At 46.4% G+C, this 24,279-nt stretch overlaps 1 protein-coding gene across 2 annotated transcripts in view; it reads left to right on the top strand.

The window, feature by feature from the left end:
* fgf14 (fibroblast growth factor 14) overlaps positions 1-24,279 on the top strand; it is a 356,072-nt gene that overhangs the window by 78,846 nt on the left and 252,947 nt on the right. For both annotated transcript variants that reach the window (XM_070891408.1, XM_070891409.1), the window contains one exon: positions 21,848-21,958. In XM_070891408.1, coding sequence (XP_070747509.1) covers positions 21,848-21,958 — 111 coding nt within the window. The remainder of the gene's footprint in view (positions 1-21,847; positions 21,959-24,279) is intronic.

The following is a 24,279-nucleotide window of genomic DNA, read 5'->3' as shown; positions in this document are numbered from 1 at the left end:
AACTGTAACTCATGCACACTGTACCTGTACCCTTGAAATGCACACCCTGACCACAGGGGGTGAGCTTGCGGGAGACACTCCTCACCTGGGTTTCCAGGTATAAAAGGGGAGATCCCACCCAGGGTCAGCACTCCTTGGTCATGGGACTAAAGTGAAGGTCACAGAGTGACCGTGTCTGATATATACATGCCTCGTGTGAGTTCGTAACAAGGTGCAGAGACACTACATTTGGTGACGAGAAACGGGAATCACCGACCCATGAGGATGGCCAACGCTGGCACAGAGGAACGCTACTGTGTGGGTGAGGACTGGGACGACTTTGTGGAAAGACTTCAGCAGAGCTTTGTCGCAAAGGACTAGCTGGAAGAGACAGCGGCTGACAAGCGAAGGGCACATCTACTGACCAGCTGTGGTCCACAGACGTATGCGCTGATGAAAGACCTGCTCGCACCCCAAAAGCCAGCGGAGAAGTCCTTCGAAGAGCTCAGCCAGCTGATCAGTGAGCATCTCAACCCGGCAAGTAGCGTACACATGGCCCGGCACCAGTTCTACTCTCACAAGCATCGGGAGGGTCAAAACGTCTCGGACTTTGTGGCAGAACTGCGGCGTTTGGCCAGTCTCTGTAAGTTCTCCAATGCCTGCAGGGGGGAGATGTTAAGGGACTTTTTCATCGATGGCATTAATCATGCCAGCATTTTCAGGAAGCTCATAAAGACCAAGGACCTGACTTTAGAAGGGACGGCGTTGATAGCTCAGACCTTTATGGCAAGGCAAGAGAAGACCAAGCTAATTTACGCACGCAGCCCTGGTTTTAACATTGCGATGAACTAGGGAGTTAATGTTGTAAAAGTGATACAGAACCCCGCAGGCAGGCAAGGGCAATTCGACACCGCCCAGACAGCAACAAGCTCCAGGGTGGGCCCGCAACAGGGACAATGGAAAGGGGATCGGCAATTCACACCATCACGAGGAACAATGCATCCCGTGATGGGACCATTAACACCCTCCATCAGAGTGCTGAGAAACAGCCAAACGGGCCATCAGAGAGGAATGCCTGGGAATAGTCCTTTTGTTAACAGCACTCTCAGCTCATGTTGAAGGTGTGGGGGTAGACACACTGCCAAAAGCTGCAGGTTCCAGCTTTATACCTGTAGGATTTGTAATGTCAGTGGACACTTGGCTAGGATGTGCAAAAAGGCAGTAGCAAGGCTAGTCTGCGAGAAGCGGAGGCCTGGGGAACAACCATGGATGCTGAAGTTCAGAGAGTTCATGTGGCTGACGTCCACAGCTCATACACTAAAACGCCACCCATGATGATGAAAGTCTTACTGAATGGCATCCCGATGCACGTAGAGCTGGATACGGGAGCTAGCCAGTCACTCATGAACGCTCAACAATTTGAGATACTATGGCCACACAGAGCTAGCAGGCCCAAACTGGAACGCATTGAGACGCAGCTACGTACATACATCAAAGAGATCATCCCAGTGCTGGGCAGTGCAAACTTGGTGGTAACGCATAATGGATTACAGAACCGGCTGCCACTCTGGATTGTTCCGGGAAATGGCCCTGCGCTTTTGGGGAGGAGTTGGCTAGCTGAGATGAATTGGAAATGGGGGGATGTGCACGTTATTTCATCCGTGGAGCGAAGTTCATGCTCGCAGGTATTGCAAAAATTCTTTCAACCCGGTGTCGGAACGTTCAAGGGCACTAAAGTAGTGATACGCATCACTCCGGACGCCAGACCAGTGCACCACAAAGCCAGAGCGGTGCCGTACGTGATGCGTGAGAAAATTGAAAGTGACCTGGACAGGCTGCTCAGAGAAGGCATAATTTCGGCCATTGAATTCAGCAACTGGGCAAGTCCCATTGTTCCCGTCCTCAAAGCAAATGGCTCGGTTAGGATTTGTGGCGACTACAAAGCCACCATCAACCGCGTGTCGCTGCAAGACCAATACCTGCTTCTGAGAGCGGAGGACCTCTTTGCCACACTGGCAGGTGGAAAGCTGTTCACGAAGCTGGACCTCACTTCGGCCTACATGACTCAGGAACTGCCGGAAGAGTCCAAGCTTCTGACCACCATCACGACACACAAGGGATTATTTGTCTACAACAGGTGCCTGTTTGGCATTTGTTCGGCAGCGGCTATCTTTCAGCGAAACATGGAAAGCTTGCTCAAAGTCCATCGCTGGAACGGTCGTATTCCAAGATGACATCCATATAACGGGTCGAGACACCGAGGATCACCTCCGCAACCTGGAGGAGGTGCTACGCCGATTGGATTGGGTAGGCTTGCGGCTGAAAAAGGCCAAGTGCATGCTTTTGGCCCCAGAGGTCGAGTTCCTGGGCAGGAGGGTTGCCGCAGATGGGATCCGGCCCACTGAATCAAAAACTGAAGCGATTCACCGGGCGCCCAGGCCCGGCAACATATCGGAGTTGCGATCATTCCTGGGACTTTTGAACTATTTTGGGAACTTTCTGCCGAACTTAAGCATATTGTTGGAGCCGTTACACATGCTCATCCGTAAAGATTGTGAATGGTTTGGGGGGAATTGTCAAGAACGGGCTTTCAATAAGCCGAGGAACCTGCTGTGTTCCAACAAACTGTTGACTTTGTATGACCCCTGTAAAAAACTGGTTTTAACATGCGATGCGTCATCCTACGGGGTTGGGTGTGTATTGCAGCAGGGTAACAATGACGGCCGACTCCAACCGGTGGCTTACGCCTCCAGGTCGCTCTCCCAGGCAGAGCGTGGATATGGCATGGTCGAGAAGGAAGCACTCGCATGTGTGTATGGTGTGAAAAAGATGCACCAGTACCTTTTCGGTAGACAGTTCGAGCTAGAGGCGGACCACAAGCCGTTAACATCCCTGTTGTCCGACAGCAAGGCTGTCAACGCTAACGCGTCAGCTCGCATACAGCGATGGGCCCTCACGCTGGCTGCGTATGACTACACCATACGGCACCGGCCAGGCACCAAAAATTGCGCTGACGCATTCAGCAGGCTCCCACTGGCCACCACCAAGGGGGCGTCGGTGCAGAGCGCTGAGATGGTCATGGCCGTTGAGGCTTTTGACACTGCGGGCTCCCCCATCACAGCCCGACAGATCAAACTCTGGACCAACAGGGACCCCCTCCTATCCATGATAAAGAAATGTGTCCTGACTGGGGATTGGGTGCCCGCAAACAGGGCGTGCCCCGAGGAAGTCAGGCCGCTTCAGAGACGGATGGATGAACTCTCCATCCAAGCCGACTGCCTGTTATGGGGCAGCCGGGTAGTCATGCTCCAGAAAGGAAGGGAAGCGTTCATCAGGGAGCTCCACAGCGAGCACCCTGGCATCGTGTTAATGAAGGCCATTGCCCGGTCACATGTATGGTGGCCGGGTATTGACTCAGACCTGGAACACTGGGTTCGCAGGTGCACGACGTGTGCCCAGCTGGACAATGCCCCCAGGGAGGCTCCAATCAGCCCGTGGCCCTGGCCCACCAGGCCATGGTCACGTATTCACGTAGACTATGCGGGGCCGTTCATGGGGAAAATGTTCCTGATTGTAGTCGATGCATACTCGAAGTGGATCGAGTGCATCATATTGAACTCGTGCACGACATCCATCACCGTGGAGAGTCTGTGTACGGTTTTCGCGACCCACGGCTTGCCGGACATCCTGGTCAGCGACAATGGCCCGTGTTTTACCAGCCATGAATTCCAGGCGTTTATGTCGGGCAATGGGATCAAGCACGTCAGGACAGTGCCGTTCAAGCTGGCTTATAATGGCCAGGCGGAACGGGCGGTCCAAGTCATAAAGCAGGGCATGCTGCGCATCCAAGGACCCTCCCTTCAGTACCGCCTATTGCGCCTCCTGCTGGCCTACAGGTCCCGGCCGCACTCGCTCACGGGAGTCCCGCCAGCGGAACTCCTCATGAAATGCACGCTCAAGACACGGCTGTCCCTTATTCACCCAGACCTGGCAGACATTGTTGAAGGCAAGCGCCAGTCCCAAACCGAGCTCCATGATCGAGGCTCAAAGGGGAGGTGTATAGAAATAGATGACCCGGTATTTGTTCTTAACCATGCTTTGGGACCCAAATGGCTTGAGAGCACCGTAATTGGCAAAAAAGGAAACAGGATCATGGTGGTCAGACTAAACAATGGGCAGATATGCCGTAAACACTTGGACCAAGTAAAGACAAGGTTCAGAATAGACACGGAGGAACCGGAAGAAGAGCATGATGAGATAGCACCCACACCACTGCCAGCGTATGAGCAACAAAGACAGCCCTCAGCATGCACAGTCCCTGCGGCCAGCCCGGACAGGCCGGAATCATCTCAAGTGACAGAGCCGCGTGCTGAGGCTCAGCCACCAGAGCCACAACTGCGGCGCTCCACGAGAGAGCGTCGACCACCCGATAGACTTAACCTCTGAAACTAAAAGACTCAAGGGGGGAGGTGATGTCATGTATTTCATCATCTTGCAATGACAATAGTTATGTAACTGTAACTCATGCACACTGTACCTGTACCCTGACCACAGAGGGTGAGCTTGCGGGAGATACTCCTCACCTGGATTTCCAGGTATAAAAGGGGAGAGCCCACCCAGGGTCAGGACTCCTTGGTCCTGGGAACAAAGTGAAGGTCACAGAGTGACCGTGTCTGATATATACATGCCTCGTGTGAGTTTGTAACAAGGTGCAGAGACACAACAGCTTCAGTGTCAGCCTGATTGTCTGAACATAAGAACATGAGAACATAAGAATTAGGAACAGGAGTAGGCGATCTAGCCCCTCGAGCTTGCTCCGCCACTCAACAAGACCATGGCTGATCTGGCCGTGGACTCAGCTCCACTTACCCGCCCGCTCCCCATAACCCTTTATTCCCTTATTGGTTAAAAATCTATCTATCTGTGATTTGAATACATTCAATGAGCTAGCCTCAACTGCTTCCCTGGGCAGAGAATTCCACAGATTCACAACCCTTTGGGAGAAGAAATTCCCTCTCAACTCGGTTTTAAATTGGTTCCCCCATATTTTGAGGTTGTGCCCCCTAGTTCTAGTCTCCCCGACCAGTGGAAACAACCTCTCTGCCTCTATCTTGTCTATCCCGTTCCTTATTTTAAATGTTTCTATAAGATCACCCCTCATTCTTCTGAACTCCAATGAGTAAAGACCCAGTCTACTCAATCTATCATCATAAGGTAACCCCCTCATCTCCGGAATCAGCCTAGTGAATCGTCTCTGTACCCCCTCCAAAGCTAGTATATCCTTCCTTAAGTAAGGTGACCAAAACTACACGCAGTACTCCAGGTGCGGCGTCACCAATACCTTATACAGTTGCAGCAAGACCTCCCTGCTTTTGTACTCCATCCCTCTCGCAATGAAGGCCAACATTCCATTCGCCTTCTTGATTACCTGCTGCACCTGCAAACTAACTTTTTGGGATTCATGCACAAGGACACCCAGGTCCCTCTGCACCGCAGCATGTTGTAATTTCTCCCCATTCAAATAATATTCCCTTTTACTGTTTTTTTTTCCAAGGTGGATGACCTCACATTTTCCGACATTGTATTCCATCTGCCAAACCTTAGCCCATTCGCTTAACCTATCTAAATCTCTTTGCAGCCTCTCTGTGTCCTCGACACAACCCGCTTTCCCACTAATCTTTGTGTCATCTGCAAATTTTGTTACACTACACTCTTCCAGGTCATCTATGTATATTGTAAACAGTTGTGGTCCCAGCATCGATCCCTGTGGCACACCACTAACCACCGATTTCCAACCCGAAAAGGACCCATTTATCCCGACTCTGCTTTCTGTTAGCCAGCCAATTCTCGATCCATGCTAATACATTTCCTCTGACTCCGCGTACCTCTATCTTCTGCAGTAACCTTTTGTGTGGCATCTTATCGAATGCCTTTTGGAAATCCAAATACACCGCATCCATCGGTACACCTCTATCCACCATGCTCATTATATCCTCAAAGAATTCCAGTAAATTAGTTAAACGTGATTTCCCCTTCATGAATCCATGTTGCGTCTGCTTGATTGCACTATTCCTATCTAGATGTCCCGCTATTTCTTCCTTAATGATAGCTTCAAGCATTTTCCCCACTACAGATGTTAAACTAACCGGCCTCTAGTTACCTGCCTTTTGTCTGCCCCCTTTTTTAAACAGAGGCGTTACATTAGCTGCTTTCCAATCCGCTGGTACCTCCCCAGAGTCCAGAGTCCAGAGTCTGGGCTGATGTCAGCATCCACCTCCTTGTCCTCCTCTTTCTCTCTCTGCTGAGGCGGACTGTCAGACTCATCAGGCAATTCTTGTCCCCTCCTGATAACCAAGTTGTGCAGCATGGAGTACACCACCACGAATTGAGCTACCTGCTTAGGATGATATTGGAGCTCACCTCCTGAGTGGTTCAAGCATCTAAAGCGCTGCTTCAGCACTCCAATGGTTTTCTCCATGATATTGCGAGTTGCTCTGTGGCTCTCATTGTATCGCCTCCTGGCCTCGGTGTGGGTGTCACGCAGCAGGGTCATCAGCCTGGTGGGGAGGCCATATCCTTTGTCACCAAGCATCCAGCATTGAGCTTGTGTCTCATTGTTAAACAAGTCAGATACAGTGCTTTCACACAGGATGTGAGCATCATGGATGCTGCCTGGAAATTTAGTATTCACTGCCAGTATAATTTGCTGGTGATCGACAACCAGTTGGACATTCAGGGAGTGGAATCCCTTACGGTTCCTGAAAACCTCTGCATCCTGAAAAGGTGCCCGCATCACGATGTGCGTACAGTCTATTCCTCCCTGCACCTTGGGGAAATTTGCAATTCTGGAGAATCCTAGAGCCCTCTCACTCTGTGCCTCCCTCGTCATAGGGAAGCTGATCAAGTCCCTCCTGTATGCGTACAGGGCTTCAGTGACCTGTCTAATGCAGCGATGTGTGGCATGCTGAAAAAGTCCGCAAATCGCCAGCTGTGGCCTGAAAAGAACCCGAGGCATAGAATAACAGTGCTGCGGTGACTTTGACCTTGACGGACAGTGCAGTACTGATGGTGCTGGCAGGTTGCAGATCTGTCCTTATCAGCTGGCATACCTGAGTAATAACCTTCTTGTGGAAGCGCAGTCTCCGAAGGCAAGTGGTGTCGGGCAAATCGAGGGAAGAATGCCTCGCCTTGTACTTGCAGGGGTCTAACGTCTGGTCCTCCTCATCTATCTGTCATTTCTTACACTGGGCACATAATGCAGTGAAGCATTCTGTCATGTATGTAACCACAATGTAACACCACTGTGTTACTGTATCCTCTCAACCTAGATGCACACCTTGACCACAAGGGGTGAACTTGTGGGAGACACTCCTTAACTGATCACACAGGTATAAAAAAGGAGGTCCCATGCAGGGTCATCGTCTTTGGAGTCCTGTGAATAAAGAGTTAAGGTCACAGAGTAACTGTGTCCCCAGAATGTGCCTCGTGTGGTTTCATGCTGCAGAGTAAGGACATTACATTGGCGACGAGAAACGGGAATTCACGGCCCAGCAGAATGGCCACCGGTAGCACAGAGGAATGGTACTGTGTTGGAGAAGACTGGGACGATTTTGTCAAGAGGCTTCAGCAAAGCTTTGTTACAAAAGAATGGCTGGTGGATGCAACAGCCGACAAGCGAAGGGCTCATCTTTTGACCAGCTGCGGACCAAAGACTTACGCGCTCAGAAGGACTTACTAGCACCCGAAAAGCCGGCAGACAAAACCTTTGAAGAACTTAGCAAATTGATCGAGGAGCACCTCAAGCCGGCGAGTAGCATACATATGGCCCGACACAGATTCTACACCCACCGACCTCGTGAAGGACAGAGCATACCGGACTTCGTAGCGGACCTCCGGCGTTTGGCCAGCCTCTGTAAGTTCACAGACGCCTGCAGCGGGAGGATGCTAAGGGACTTCTTTATCGAGGGCATCGGTCATTCAGGAATTTTCCGCAAATTAATTGAGACCAAGGATTTGACCTTGGAAATGGCGGCGTTGATGGCTCAAACTGTCATGGCTGGGGAGGAAGAGATGAAAGTAATTTACACGCGCAATTCTGCCTCTAACGCGGCGGTGGATCAGGGAGTCAAAATCATCAATGTGATTCAGAGCCCCGCAGGCAGGCAGGGGCAGCTGACAAGTCCTACAACAATTTGATTCACTATTCCAACCTAGCGTCAGGACTTTCAAAGGCACTAAAGTAGTGATACACATCACTCCGGATGCCAGGCCAGTGCACCACAAAGCCAGAGTGGTGCCGTATGTGATGCGGGAAAAGATTGAGAGTGAATTGGACCGGCCGTTGAGAGAGGGCATCATCTCGCCTGTTGAATTCAGCGACAGGGCAAGCCCCATCGTTCCCGTCCTAAAAGTGGATGGCTCTGTCAGGATCTGTGGCGACTACAAGGCCACCATCAATAGGGTGTCGCTACAAGATCAATACCCGCTCCGAGAGCGGAGGACCTCTTCGCCACGCTGGCAGGCGGCAAGCTGTTCACCAAGTTGGACTTCACTTCAGCCTATATGACCCAGGAACTGGCCGACGAATCTAAACTATTGACCACCATCACCACGCAAAAGGGACTGTTCGTTTATAACAGGTGCCCGTTTGGCATTCGATCAGCGGCCGTGATTTTTCAATGAAACATGGAAAGCCTGCTTAAATCCATTCCTGGAACGATCGTATTCCAGGACGACATCCTCATCATTGGTCGAGACACCGAGGAACACCTCCACAACCTGGAGGAGGTGCTACACCGACTGGACCGGGTAGGCCTGCAACTCAAGAAGTCTAAATATGTGTACTTAGCTCCTGAGGTTGAGTTTCTGGGCAGGAGGGTTGCTACAGATGGGATTCGGCCCACCGAATCCAAAACAGAGGCGATTCGACGAGCACCCAGGCCCTGCAACACATTGGAGTTGCGTTCATTCCTGGGACTGTTGAACTATTTCGGGAACTTTCTGCCGAACTTGAGCACGTTGTTGGAGCTGCTACACATACTACTGTGTAAGGGTTGCGATTGGTTTTGCGGGGGACTGTCAGGAACGGGCTTTTGATCAGGCACGAAACCTACTTTGTTCAAACAAGTTGTTGACCCTGTATGACCCCTGTAAAAAATTGGTTCTGACATGTGATGCATCATCCTATGGGGTTGGGTGCGTGTTGCAGCAGGGCAATGCTTAAGGTCAACTACAACCTGTGGCTTATGCCTCCAGGTCGCTCCCTCATGCAGAACGGGGATATGGGATGGTCGAGAAGGAAGCGCTTGCATATGTCTATGGTGTAAAAAAAATGCATCGGTACTTCTTTGGTAGGAAGTTTGAATTAGAGACAGACCACAAGCCATTAATATCTCTGTTGTCAGGCAAGGCTATCAATGCCAATGCATCAGCTCGCATACAGCGATGGGCTCTCACGCTGGCTGCTTATGACTGCTTCATCCGGCACCGGCCCGGCACTGAAAATTGCGCTGACGCGCTCAGCAGGCTTCCTCTGGCCACCACTAAGGGGGCAGCGGAGCAAAGCGGCGAGATGGTCATGGCTGTCGATGCCTTTGACAGCGCAGACTCCTCTATCACAACCCGCCAGATCAAAATCTGGGCAAACAGAGATCCCCTCCTATCCCTGATTAAGAAATGTGTCCTGACTGGGGATTGGGCACCCGCACACGGAGCATGCCCTGAGGAGGTCAGACCATTCCACAGACAGATGGATGAGCTCTCCATCCAAGCCGACTACCTACTATGGGGCAGCCGGGTAGTTATGCCCCAGAAGGGCAGGGAGGCATTCATCAGGCAACTCCACAGCTAGCACCCAGGCATTGTGCTGATGAAGGTCATTGCCTGGTCACACGTTTGGTGGCCTGGAATTGATGCAGACCTGGAACACTGTGTTTGCAGGTGCACGACGCGTGTCCAGCTGGGCAATGCCCCCAGGGAGGCCCCGTTCAGCCCTTGGCCCTGGCCCACCAGACCATGGTCATGCATTCATGTTGACTACGCGGGCCCGTTCATGGGTAAGATGTTCCTTATTGTGGTAGATGCGTACTCGAAATGGATTGAGTGCATCATTCTGAATTCGTGCATGTCATCCACCACCGTGGAAAACCTACGTGCGATCTTTGCAACCGATGGCTTGTCGGACATCCTGGTTAGTGATAATGGCCCATGTTTCACAAGCTACGAATTCCGAGAGTTTATGTCGGGCAATGGCATCAACCACGTCAGGAGTGCGCCATTCAAGCCGGCCTCCAATGGCCAGGCGGAACGTGCGGTCCAAATCATTAAGCAAGGTATGCTCAGGATTCAAGGACCCGCCCTACAATGTCGCCTATCGCGTGTCCTGCTGGCCTATAGATCCCGACCGCACTCGCTCACGGGTGTCCCGCCCACAGAGTTACTAATGAAACAGACACTCAGAACTCGGTTGTCCATCATTCACCCAGTCCTGACCGACATAGTTGAGGGCAAGCGCAAGTCACAAAACGAGTATCATGACCATAATTCGAGGAGGAGATGTATAGAAATAAATGATCCTGTATTCGTCCTCAATCACGCCATGGGGCCCAAATGGCTTGAGGGCACTATAATTGACAAAGAGAGGAATAGGGTCATCGTGGTAAAACTCAACAATGATCAGATATGCCATAAGCATCTGGACCAAGTAAACAAAAGGTTCAGCATCGACACGGAGGAACCTGAAGAAGACCATGAGATGGAGCTCACAACACCGTCAGTGAACGAGCAACAAGAGCAATCAGAAGAATGCACAGTCCCTGCGGTCAGCCCGGACAGGCCGGAATCACCACAGGTGACAGACACTCACGTTAGTGTCCAACAACCAGAGCCCCAACTGCGGCGCTCCACGAGGGAGCGTAGACCACCTGAAAGACTAAACCTATGATCCCAATAAGACTTTGGGGGGGCTGGGGGTGGGGAGGTGATGTCATGTATGCAACCACAATGTAAACCACTGTATTACTGTATACTCTCAACCTAGATGCACACCTTGACCACAAGGGGTGAACTTGTGGGAGACACTCCTTACCTGATCACACAGGTATAAAAAGGGAGGTCCCACGCAGGGTCATCGTCTTTCGAGTCCTGTGAATAAAGAGTTACGGTCACAGAGTGACCTTGTCTCCAGAATGTGCCTCGTGTGGTTTAATGTCGTAGAGTAAGGACTTTACACATTCCTTCGACGATGTCAAGTCTGCTGCATGTATTTGGTCACCAAGAGAGGGTGAGAAAGGACAGGCCCCATTGCAGTAGCTCTCTGTTTTCCACCGATTGGTCACAAACAAGGAATGTCCCGATGAAGAAACCTCTTCAATTCTAATCGGTCACTGTATGGTCAAGATGTTTCACAGATGTTCACATCAACTCCAACGACCTGCAGAGTACATCCGAACTCCGCTGAAGTTGAAGCACAGCAGCCTTTTAAAGGAAGCGACAAGTGATGTAGAACATGGCGTCCATAATGCTGTGATTAGTTCTGGTTAGTTCCACTTTTTGTGGGTGGTTTTTTGGCCGAGCGATATTGTGGGCGATATGTGTGCGAGCTGCTGAAATTGACGCTGGGTGATCTCATGGCTGCTAGTTTCAGTAAATATGCTCTTTACGACAAAAAAAAGTGGGCGGGCGTTAATATTGAATCTCGGCGTTAAATCCGTGCGGAAAGTAACACTGGCCGATATTATGGGCGTTGAATTCATCCATTCTGCTGATTCCACCCCAAAAAAGTGGGCGGGCGTTAATATTTTTTCTTGGTGTTAAGCACATGGGGAAAGTAATGCTCAGCGCTAAGTTTCCGAAAAATTCCTGCCAGTTTCTATTTTGTGCCAAAATGGGCGATATATGGGCGTTATACATCATTTCAGCAGTAAAATGGCCGTTAAGTGGGTGTTAAACATGCAAAAAATGTGGAGGTTCTAGCCCCATGACCCAAACTACATATTGAAGGGTGGAAGATGCCAGTGTGTGGACATTGACACCACCGTGTCAGCCAATGGGTTGTAGGTGGGACTTACAGCAAACACTCTATTTTACAGCATCTTCATCATCATAGGCAGTCCCTCGGAATCGAGCAAGACTTGCTTCCACTCTTAAGCTGAGTCCTTCGGTGGCTGATACAGGAAACAGACCGCAGAGTCTATTTAAGAAGAATCCCTACAAACTATAGCAAACAGAACTCATGACCAAAACTGCAGCAAAGCCTCCTGATAACAGCATGATTATTTCTCCAGCGAGAAATTGGAGAGCGAGGCTGAGCTCGAGCTCGGTGGAGGCGGCGTCTGTCATGGGGCTGTTCGGTAAATCGCAGGAGCGGCCGCCCAGGGATTTGTTGATATTGAGAAGGTGGTGGTGAGGGGAGCAGAAGGAGCAGCGTGGCAGCATACCACTCCAGCGAGCAGCACGTGCTGGAGCAGGAGAGCAACGGCAGTGAAAAGGGATGTCACCAAGGTCCAGGTCGGTGTTTGGAACATATGCAGGTACTGCAGGAGCAGCGAGGTCGGGGCGAAGGAGCGGCGAGAGACCATAGAGGGACGTGATCGGGGCCCAGGAGAGGCGTGAGATCGGGGCCCAGAAGAGGCGAGGGCCCAGGGGCAGCACGAGCCAGCCCACACTGCGATATGTGTGCGTGCTTGGTCTGTGCAGCAGTTGTCTTTGTTAATCCTTGCTGCTGGACCAAGACCTAGCTCTGTCAAGCCCATGTGGTGGCTGGTGTGCAACGGCCACCACACATTAAAAAAATCCAAGCACAGGCATCTTCTACCCTTCAAGATTTAGTTCGGACCTGGAATTTTAGGTCCATCATTGAAACATCTGTGAACTTTTTGACGTGGAAGCAAGTCATTCTCGATTCGAGGGACTGCCTATGAGTATTTCTCCAGCAAAATGCAGTGAGTAGAGTATAATACAAATAATATGTGTAAAATCAATCCACATCACTGACGGAAGTGCGGACTGCAGTGGTGACTGACGGGGAATTACCTAATCATCTTCACTCTGGCTGGGGCTCGTGGGTCACTCTACGCAGCACAAGGTTTAAGGGAACAATAGACAAAAGGAACAGTCAGATTTGTTTGGCATTAAGCATTAATTTGCCTAATTACTTAAATCACAATGAAATAAATTGTTTAATTAGTAAAAAGATAATGCTCTGATAAGATTAATAGGAGCACAAAACAAAACCCCATCTGGCATTGTTTTCTTTTGGAATTCCTTGACAAGGTGCAAACAGATTTTAAAGTGATTTAGTTTTTCTTGTCCCACTTCTCCCCCCAAAAATAAGTGATGATGGAAAGCAATTATTGGTAATCACAATATCTTGAAGGCTATAGACTTGGCCCCAGCTGTGAATGCATGTTGTGGTTGAGTCCCAAGGCAGATAGCATTTGTGTACTTGGCACTTTTTCCCTTGTTGAAACTGATTTAACACTTAGGAAAATAAAATTCTGCAAAACTTGTTGTATTAAACTTAAATCTTTATAAAGGAAAGTTCAGGTCCTACAAAACTTTATATGGATGTAAAGGGTTTGTTTAGAAACATGTAATTATCCGGTTAAACGCCAAATTTAGCTGGTCATATTTATCTCATTGCTGTTTGTGGGAGTTTGCTGTGCGCAAATTGGCTGCTGCAGTTTCCTACATTACAACAGTGACTACACTCCAAGAAGTATTTCCTTGGCAGTAAAACACTTTGGGACGTCGTGAAAACGTGAAAGGCGCTATAGAAATGCAAAGTTCTTTCTTTCTAATTGTTGTCATATCTGAAGTCCCAATTTTTCTAGCTAACTTTGCCCCTGAAATTTTGCAATGGAATACTATTATACTAGCATTTAACATGTTTGTGGGAAATTTCCTACTCTGGTATTTCAAGGCAGAATTAACCAATAATTATTTCAAACAGCTTATATCTTTACTAAAATAGCAGAGAGAGAAATGTGCATCACCTTCCACCCTCTGTAAACTTGAATGAATCCAAAACTCTACTGCTCGTGTCTCAACTTGCAACAAGTCCCGTTCATCCATCACCCCCTGTGCTCGCTGACCTACATTGGCTCCCAGTCCGGCAATGTCTTGATTTTAAAATTCTCATCATTGTTTAGAAGGCACTCGCCCCCTCCCAATCTCCATGATCTCCTCCAGCCCTACAACCCTCCGAGATCTCTGCGCTCCTCCAATTCTGGTGTCTTGCGCATCCCCGATTTCCATCGCTCCACCAGTGGTGGCCGTGTCTTCAGCTGCCTGGGCCCTAAGCTCTGGAATTCTCTCCCTGAATCTCTCTGCCTCTCTCTCCTCTTTTAAGAGACTTCTTAAAACCTACCTCTTTCACCTGTGCTTATATCTCGTTATGTGGCTTGGAGTCAAAACCTTGGGATGTTTTACTATGTTAAAAGCGCTGTATAAATGCAAGTTGGTGTTGTTGTAACTTCATGGCTTTGTGGCTATTTCTGTGCGCTTTCTGAATGTTCAATGGATTTTAAAATATTGACTTGACTGGGTATAATCATGGACATTAATCTTACATCTGGAACTCTGATTTAGATCTTTGGGATCTTAGAATTGTACAGAATTATATAGAATGTACAGCACAGAAACAGGCCATTTGACCCAACTGGTCTGTGCCGGTGTTTATGCTCCACACGAGCGTCCTCCCACCCTACTTCATCTCACCCTATCAGCATAACCTTCTATTCCTTTTTCCCTCATGTGTTTATCTAGCCTCCCCTTAAATGCATCTCTGCTATTCGCCTCAACCACTCCCTGTGGTAGCGAGTTCCACATTCTCACCAGAAGGTTGTAGTGAACAGTGATGTTTATTTGACGGATAGATGTTGGTTGTTTCTGACAGCAGTCCCTAGACATTTGATTTTGAGCAATAACTGACATTTCTACAATACTAAATTCTAAAATATATTTTAGTTCCTCTCTATCTAAGACCCAGTGGCAGAAGGTATGCTCTTTATCTTGGTAAGCTCTTGTTAACTGCAGGCCGATTTCATTTTTTTTTGCAGACTCTTATTTCAGATGTTTTGCTTAAAAGGTCATCAATCACTGTTAATCCTGTCCTGTGAAAAAAGATTGCATACAATTGCTGGACCTATTGCTGTCTCCCCGTAGCAATGTTAATTATCGAGAAATGCCAGGATGTGAGTAAAGCCTGTCAGACTGTAATTGCCACTAGAACTTTCCATTCAGCCCATGTAGTTCCTTTGCAAAAATATTATATTTCTCATGTCTGTACTTTAAAGACCTAGGTAAGATATTGCATGCCACCTGACTTTTCTGCCTTTCAAATGAATGGAAGAAAAGAATAATATTCTTTACTAGAATAGTACCAGGGATGAGGGACTTGAGTTATATGGAGAGACTGGAGGATTTGGGATAGTTCTACTTCGAGCAGAGAAAGTTAAGGGGAGATTTAATAGAGGTGTTCAAAATCATGAAGGGTTTTGATAGAGTAAATAAGGAGAAACTGTTTCCATTGGCAGGAGAGTCGGTAACCAGAGGACACAGATTTCAGATAATTGGCAAAAGAGCAGAGGGGAGATTAAGAGAATTGATTTTACACAGCGAGTTGTTGTGATCTGGAATGCACTGTCTGAAAGGACGGTGGAATCAGATTCAGTAGTAATTTTCTAAAGGCAATTGACTATATAATTGAAAAGGAAAAATTTGCAGGGCAATGGAGAAAGAGCAGGGGGAGTGTGACTAATATGACAGCTCTTTCAAAGAGCCGACACAGGCATGATGGGCTGATTGGCCTCATTTTATGTTATATGATTCTATGAAAATATGAACGTTTTTTTAGGGGAGGTATGGTCCTTCATGTCAGATTGTTGTTTCTGCACTCTGCCCAGGCAATGTGTAACACTCAACGAGTAATGACAAAAATCTATCCCCAGCTGATCGTGACACTGTGACATTTTAACATTGCAAGAATGTTTTGGAGACTTTTGATCTGATCCCATTGCATATTGATGGGCACAGTTGGAAAAATCCATCAATAACTTTCAGTCAAAGTCATCTGCGTTTAAATGCAAACTTGTTTGAAATCCTTCCTATCGCATTGCAGCAGAGGCAACTTTCCTCACTCTTTCATGAACTAAAAAACGACAAAGCAGATGAAATTTAATACAAAATATCAAGTATGTTACAGAATTACTAACTCAGAGTTTATGATGTTACAAGCAACGTAAAACGTATATTTTTATTGGGAATGCCACCTTACTTGCAATTGTTACCACACCATATAATTGTACAGAAATATAACTGTTGGCACCTGCAGGAATATATAATTATTCCATCAATATGCTATGACAGTGTTAATTTTATTCATTCAGTTTAGCTCTTCTCTGTGCTATCTGAAGCGTTCTAACACATTTATTCCTGTTAACTTTTGTGTGATGGTACAAATCTATTGTTTTGTAACTTCCCCACAAGCTGCGTAGATCTGGACAAGTGATATACATAGAGATATTGTAATGAGATCGTTACACTTGACTCTGACGCAATTGTAAAAAGGAAATATATATTTATAAATATACTAGTCACCTGCTCAGGGGTAAGGGCTCCATATTTGAGCTTGCAGAGTAGGTAGGTGTCTGTTTTCAACTCTGGGTTATAGCGATAGATGATTATACACTATAATTTAGGTTGGGAGATAGGGTCTGCAAAAGCAGTCAATTTCACAGCAGTGTTAAGGTTTTCCTGCCCAGTGGTATTCACCCACTTCAACACTGAGCACATCATGATTATGGTCTGCAGTCTGTTGGATCAAAGCCACTTGTAATTGCTCAGGCTTCAAAAAATGATCCTATGAGGAAATCAAAATGTAAAGTAGGATTATTTATAGTTCCAAGCCATGTGACATCTTTCTCCATTGGACATTTCTGACTTAGATTCATTATCTTTCAATCGACATGATCATTAAAAGGGGACCCGCTGTATTGTTTAAATTGTTCAGCAATCAGACTTGTTATTACAAAGATGGGTTTTATATATTTCAGAATCAAATTGCATTTTGATCGTAGTTTTCAAAATGTTAAGGAGAACAGATAAGGTAGATGGAGAAAAACTATTTCCACTCGTTGGGGTTCTAGGACTAGGGGCATAGTCTAAAAATTAGAGCCAGGTCTTTCGGGAGTGAAGTCATGAAGCACTTCTACACACAAAAGGTGGTAGAAGTTTGGAACTCTTTTCCACAAACAGCAATTGATGCTGGCTCAATGGTTAACTTTAAATCTGAGACTGATATATTTTTGTTAACCAAAGGTATTAAGGGATATGGGCCAAAGACGGGTAGATGGAGTTAGGTCGCAGATCAGCCCTGATCTCATTGAATGGCAGAACAGGCTCCAGGGGCTGAGTGGTCTCCTCCTGTTCCTATAATTTGTCAAGATTCTTAAATAATAACCCTCAGGAACACGTTGATGCTTCAAGGATTACCTGTGGTTCAGGATTGTTTTACCGTCAAGAAAATTATTTTTAAAGAATTGCCCATTAAACCCAAAAGCCTACCTCATGCCTACTGAAGCTTATAGAAGTGTCACAGATATACTTGTGTATTCATTAAACAAGACGCAAACCATGCTGTATTAATCAAAGTTGACATTTTTAGCGATAATGTTATTGTAGTGTGAACATGATTAAGTAGAACAGATATGATGGTGAGTATAAGCAAAGCATTCTTCATTTAGTGATTCAAATACTGAATCGTCTATATAATTCCAATTTGTAGCATTCATTTAATCACTTCCAGGGGTTGGAGAATTCATCCATGAATCCACGTTTCTGAATAGATACAGATAACACAGGTCAAAGTTCAATAAATCTAGTGATAAACACCCTGTTCGCAATTCTAATATCACAGAATCAGGCAGCACAGACGGAGGCCATTCGGCCCATCGTGCCTGTGCCAGTCTATCTCCTTAACCTGTGAGATTTAAGGATTGAGAAAGAAACAGAAACGACGAGAAGGAAATAGGAGGAATTAGAGTCAAAACACATACAGAAAGAGAAATAAAGGGAGGAAAAGAAAGATTGGATTAAGAGAGAGAAATGAGACAGAAAGGAAAAGTAAGAAAAAATTACAAGGTTTAAAATGTTAAAAATCTTTAAGAACAATTTTCTGGGCTGGAGAGGTTGAGTGGCATGGCAGGAACATAAATCTCCTCATTGAAAGTGTCCTTCCGCCATGAAATACCAGCCCTAACTTCCTGCGGTGAGTTTAATGGGTAATTAATGCTCAAATGCAGAAATTTCCTGGAACTCACGGAGAGGTTGAGGGCGAGCTGCTGTCATCGCGAGGTTAACGGTGGAGCGGTGTTAATCGTCCAGCGACTTGTGGAGATTCGCAACTCACGGGGAATCTCTTCCTCACCACAAGTCACTGGATGATTCACAAGTCAATAACGGTGAATATCAGTAAGTTCACCTTTATATTGGCAGCAAATTCTGGATAATTGTTGCATCTTATGTGGCACCAAAGTTGGAGACAGGATCCATCAGTTTAATCCAATGTTTTTAAATTTAAAAATTAAACATTTTTTAATGTACCTCAACATGTGAACAAGGTCAAATAAAACTTTTAAATAGGGAATTCTAACCTCACGACTCATTTAGAACAGTCCAATTTCAACAGTGGAATTCATGCTGGGTTCTAGATTTGAGGAACTGTATGATGTGTCTTTTGATTGGAGTTGCTTTCTTTCTCTGAATCCTTTCATTCTGATCTCTTCTTCTCTATCCCTTTGGACATAAAATGTGTGATATTAAAACCCAGTGATTCACTTTGATTAGAACCTCTTGCGAAATTGCTTTAATTAAAAATCTACCTTTCAGCCAGAGGAGTTTCGGACATTGTTGTGAATGCCATTATAAGATATATTGGGGAATGGTAAAAATGAGGATGTTACAATTCTCAGGCCTCTTAATTCTAAATGATAAGTTTACAAATGGGAATGATTAGTAAATAACAAGGGTTTATGGGTTTGAAAATTCACAGCCCTGCTAATATGTTATGTTAGACTTGCATAAACCTTGGTTAGACCACACTCAGAGTGCTGTGCACTATTCTGATTTCCATGTTACTAAAAGGATGCTGCAGCACTAGAAAAGGTGCAAAAAAGATCTATAAGGATGATTCCAGAACTGAGAGGTTAAAACCATCAGGAAAAACTGAACAGACTAGAAAACAGAAGGCTGAGGGATGACCTGATAGAGGTCTTTAAAATTATGAAGGGGTTTGATAGAGTAGACGTAGAGAAGATGTTTCTACTTGGGGGGGGTGGGGGAGGGGAGCGGGGGTGGGGGGGAGAGCGGGGTGGGAGGAAGGGATGAGGGGTGAGGAGAGAGACTAAAATTAGATAAGATAGTCACTAATAAATGAAATAGAGATTTCAGGAGAAACTTCTTTACCCAGAGAGTGGTGAGAATGTGGAACTCGCTACCGCAGGGAGTGGTTGAGGTGAATAGTATAGATGCATTTGAGGGGAAGCTAGATAAACACATGAAGCAGAAAGGAATAGATGGTTAAGCTCATGGGTGAGAAGAGATGTGGGAGGATGCTTGTATGGAGCATAAACACCGGCACGGACCAGTTGGATCAAATGGCCTGTTTATGTGCTGTACATTCGATGTAATTCTCTGTAATACACTCTCGAAACTCCAGCGGGAATGTGAGGCATATGTCTCAGATTCGATCGGGACAGGGATATACCAGTTCCCCACCTTTCTCAGAGCCCCTGACTAGCATTGTGGGAGAGGAGCTTCCTGTGCTGTGAGCTCAGCTGTTGATGCAAGGAGGGACAGGGATGGGAATTTGGGGTTTGGGGACCGTGTTACATAAGAAATAGGAGCAGGAGTAGGCCATTTGGCCCCTCGAGCCTGCTCCGCCATTTAATAAGATCATGGCTGATCTGACAACACTGAGTTACAACTGGCAGAAGCGGCTCCCTGAACAAAAGACGTACTCTAAAAAAAAAAATGATTTCCACGTGCAACTGAAAGTCTTTTCCTGGAGTTGGGAAAAGGGTTGGCGGGGAGTATTCTGGCACTACCCCAGCACTATGGCAGTATGGCAGACCAGCCATGATCTTATTGAATGGCAGAGCAGGCTCAAGGGGTCAAATGGCCTACTCCTGCTCCTATTTCTTATGTTCTCATGTCCTTATGCCACACGTTGCTGCCTGTCGGGGAAGGAGGCATCCTCAATGTGTCTTTGGGACCTGGGCACCTGTCATTAGATGCGAATCAAGGATTCTGCCCCCCTGAGCCTCTCAACCTTGGAGGTCCCAGCACTTACAGCAGCTCATATCCACCCACCCCATGGAATTTCACCGCCCCCTCCTTCATTTTATTTCATGTTGTAAGACTGTTTATCAAGCACTTTAAAAGACAGATGAATTTATTTGTTTGGAAGTTCTTTAACAAATATTATATAACGTTGTTCTTCTTGGAATTACAATTGCATAGTTGATTTAAACAATTTAGTTTAGAGAAGAGCTTTTCGACTCCCACTCTAGGAACATGAGTACATAAATCTAGGCTGACACTCCAGTGTAGTGCTGAGGGAGCGCTGTACTGTCGGAGGTGCCGTCTTTTGGATGAGACGTTAAACTGAGGCCCCGTCTGCCTCTCAGGTGGGCATAAAAGATCGCATGACACTATTTCGAAGAAGATCAGGGGAGTTATCCCAGGGGTCCTGCGGCCAATATTTATCCCTCAATCAACATAACAAAAAACAGATTACCTGGTCATTATCACATTGGAGTTTGCTGTGCCCAAGTTGGCTGCCGCGTTTCCCACATTACAACAGTGACTACACTCCAAAAGTACGTCATTGGCTGTAAACGCTTTGAGACGTCCGGTGGTCGTGAAAGACGCTATAGGAATACAAGTCTGTCTGTCTGCCTTTCTTTCTTTCCTTCTTTCTTTCTTTCTTTTTTTTCTTTCTTTCTTCAATGATATCAAATTTTGGTTGGACCCCAATTCTAATGCTTTCATAAATTTATTGCATATAGTAAGAATTGCACAGATAAACGTGCTTTACACGTCCAGTTTATTTGCTGCATCACTACGTCTATTGTCATTCTTACATCATTGATGCTTCGGACATCCCTATGACCATTCGGCCCATCGTGCCTGTGCCGGCTATTTGAAAGATCTCTCCAAATAGTCCCACTCCCCCTGCTCTTTCCCCATCGCCGATCAATTTTATTATTTTTCAAGTATTTATCCAATTGCCTTTTGAAAGTTACTATTGAATCTGCTTCCACCGCCCTTTCAGGCAGTGCATTCCAGATCACAACAACTCGCTGTGTAAAAAAAAATCTCCTCATCTCCCCTCTGGTTCTTTTGCTAATCCCCTAAAATCTGTGTCCTCTGGTTACCGATCCTTCTGCCAGTGGAAGCAGTTTCTCCCTATCCGCTGTATCAAAACCCTTCATAATTTTGTATGCCTCTATTAATTCTCCTCTTAACCTTCTCTGCTCTAAGGAGAACAATTCCAGCTTCTCCAGTCTCTCCATGTAACTGAAGTCCCTCATCCCTGGCATCATTCTAATAAATCTCTTTTTGTTCCCTCTCCAAAACCTTGCCGTCCTTACTGATGATGGGTGTGGGGTGAGAACAGCATTATGTATCTCAATGTAGTTGGCAGCAGAACAAGTGTTTAGTAAAAAGAATTCTCAAGTTCAGCACTGATTATCACTAATTCTGTGACCTTTCCTTTGAGAAGAATTTAATGGTTATTGTGGAAATGCAAAAATCACATTGGTGCAGCGAGATCAATTCTCAACTAGAACTTTCAACTGTTTTTCAGATTCCCAGCTCAAGGGTATAGTGACCAGGTTATATTGCAGGCAAGGCTTCTACTTGCAAATGAACCCTGATGGAGCTGTCGATGGAACAAAAGATGACAGCACTAATTCCAGTAAGTGTTGACTATATTTAAATCTAACAGTCGCTACATTTTAAAAGTACTTAATTGCTTGTAAAGCGCTTCGGGACACCCTGAGGCTGTGAAAGGCACAGTATAAATTTGAATACTTCTTTCCTTTTTTGTTTTTAATTTGAAAATTTAAAGCGAGGCCCCGTCTGCTCTCTCAGGTAGACATAAAAGATCCCACAGCCACTATTGCGAAGAAGAGCAGGAGAGTTCTCAACGGTGTCCTAGCCATAATTTATCCCTCAACCAACACCTAAATACAGATTATCTGATAATTTATCTCATTGCTGTTTGTGGCAGCTTGCTGTGTGCAAATTGGTTGCTGTGTTTCCTACATTACAACACTGACAACACTCCAAAAGTACTTCATTGGCTATAAAGCTCATTTGGGACGTCCTGAGGTCATGACACACACTATATAAATGAAGTCTTTCTATATTTAGAACTTTCCCTCTAGGCCCTAAGCTCTGGAACTCTCTCCCTAAACCTCGCCGCCTCTCTACCTCTCTTTCCTCCTTTAAGACGCTCCATAAAACCTACCTTTTTGACCAAGCTTTTGGTCATCTGCTGTAATTTCTTCTTATGTGGCTCGGTGTCATATTTCTGTCCTATAACACTCCTGTGAAGTGCCTTGGTACGTTTTACTACGTTAAAGGTGCTATATAAATTCACGTTGTTGTTCATGCATGCAGAGATTGCTCAGGATAGTTTAGAGCATCCTGCTGGAATGAAGAGTTCCCATTGGTTGTTCTTTAATAGGCTGTGCTCTCACATTTCAGTTTACAACAGGTGACTTAATGCTAAATCTTAAAATGAAGAAATGTCTTAAATAGTTTAAGATGATCACAAAAACTATTACTGCAGTTGCTCGTCCTAGTCTCTAAGTTCTGAACATTGAAACATGCAATAGTTAAGTTTTGGTGCACCATGTGAATGAAGACTTAAGATGCTTATAATTTTCTTATAAAGATTAGTGTGACCATTTAAAACAAGCACTGCAGTGAAAACATCTTCATTCATTTTAGATATTGGAGTTAGAGACTTTAAAATTCTCATCCTTGGTTTCAAATCCCTCCATGGCCCTCGCCCCTTTCGATTTCTGTATTCTACAACCCTCCGAGATCACTGCACTCTTCCAATCTGGCCTCTTGCACATTCTCGATTTTCCGTGCCTTCAGTTGCCTGGGCCCTGAGCCATGGAATTCCCGCCCTAAACTCTCCGCCTCTCTCTCCTCCTTTAAGACGCTCCTTAAAACCTACCTCTTTGACCAAGCTTTGGGCCACGCGACCTAATATCTCCTTATGTGGCTCAGTGTCAAATTTTGTTTGATAATCGCTCCTGTGTAGCGCCTTGGGATGTTTTACTACATTAACAAGTTGTTGTTTCATTATCAGTTTTATAGTGTTCTTTGGATAGTACTCATTGTGATAGTTTCTTTACATTTTTCATTGCATTTGTTATTTGTTTTGCTTGTGGTATATGATATTACTTTGAAGCCCCGATTTTCCAGTTGCTCCCTCCACAGTATGGAAGATGGATATCCCAGTGGGATTACTCCTATACTTACTGATTATAGAAGAGAATGTGAGGAGGCATGAGAGAGAGAGAGATGTGTTTACACCAGAAGTGGCCTTGCTGCATGCAATCTTACCCAACCGTCCATGTACAGAAGCCAAGGTGCAGGCACCTAGACACATCTGAGGAGATTTGCTATTGTTACCTATGACTCACTGGTGAGACAGTCACAGAAATATGCCAAGCCTTGAGGCCAGAGACAGCCATACAAGAAGTTGTAAAGGTGACTGCTGCCTTTAACTTCTATGCACATGCTTTCTTCTTACCAATAGCAAATGGATATCAGCAAATTTCAAGAACAGAAGACCACCAATACATGTAATAAAAAGGAAAGGGGTTGCACATGTTAGTCCTGGCAATCAAGGCATCTTGAGAAAGAAGAAAATTGAGTCAGAAGTCAGACTTGATGGGCCATTAGCTCCTCTGGGGGGCGCTGACAGGGCCCGAAACTGTTTTTGCCTGGGGTGGTGGGGGTGGGGGGGGGGGGCGTGCGGGTGGTGGTGGGAGGGGGGGTGGGACTGCGGGTGGGGTGGTGGGGGGGGGGGGGCGGGTGAGGAGGTGGGAAGGTGCTATTGGCTCCCGCGGAATTGCACGAGTGTTAGCGGAGGGACTGGCACGGTAGCGCCGCGCCCCACTAGTAGCGCCCCGGGCAGCCGCGCAACTGCGATGTCACCATCGCGGTGGGCAGCAACCCCTTAGCACCCCGTGGAAATTGCCTAGCCATACTGCC

The sequence above is a fragment of the Pristiophorus japonicus genome, chromosome 10 (assembly GCF_044704955.1).
Source record: "Pristiophorus japonicus isolate sPriJap1 chromosome 10, sPriJap1.hap1, whole genome shotgun sequence".
NCBI classification, from domain to species: Eukaryota; Metazoa; Chordata; class Chondrichthyes; family Pristiophoridae; genus Pristiophorus; species Pristiophorus japonicus.
Note: the sequence above shows the minus strand (reverse complement) of the source record. Positions and strands in the feature narration are given on the sequence as shown.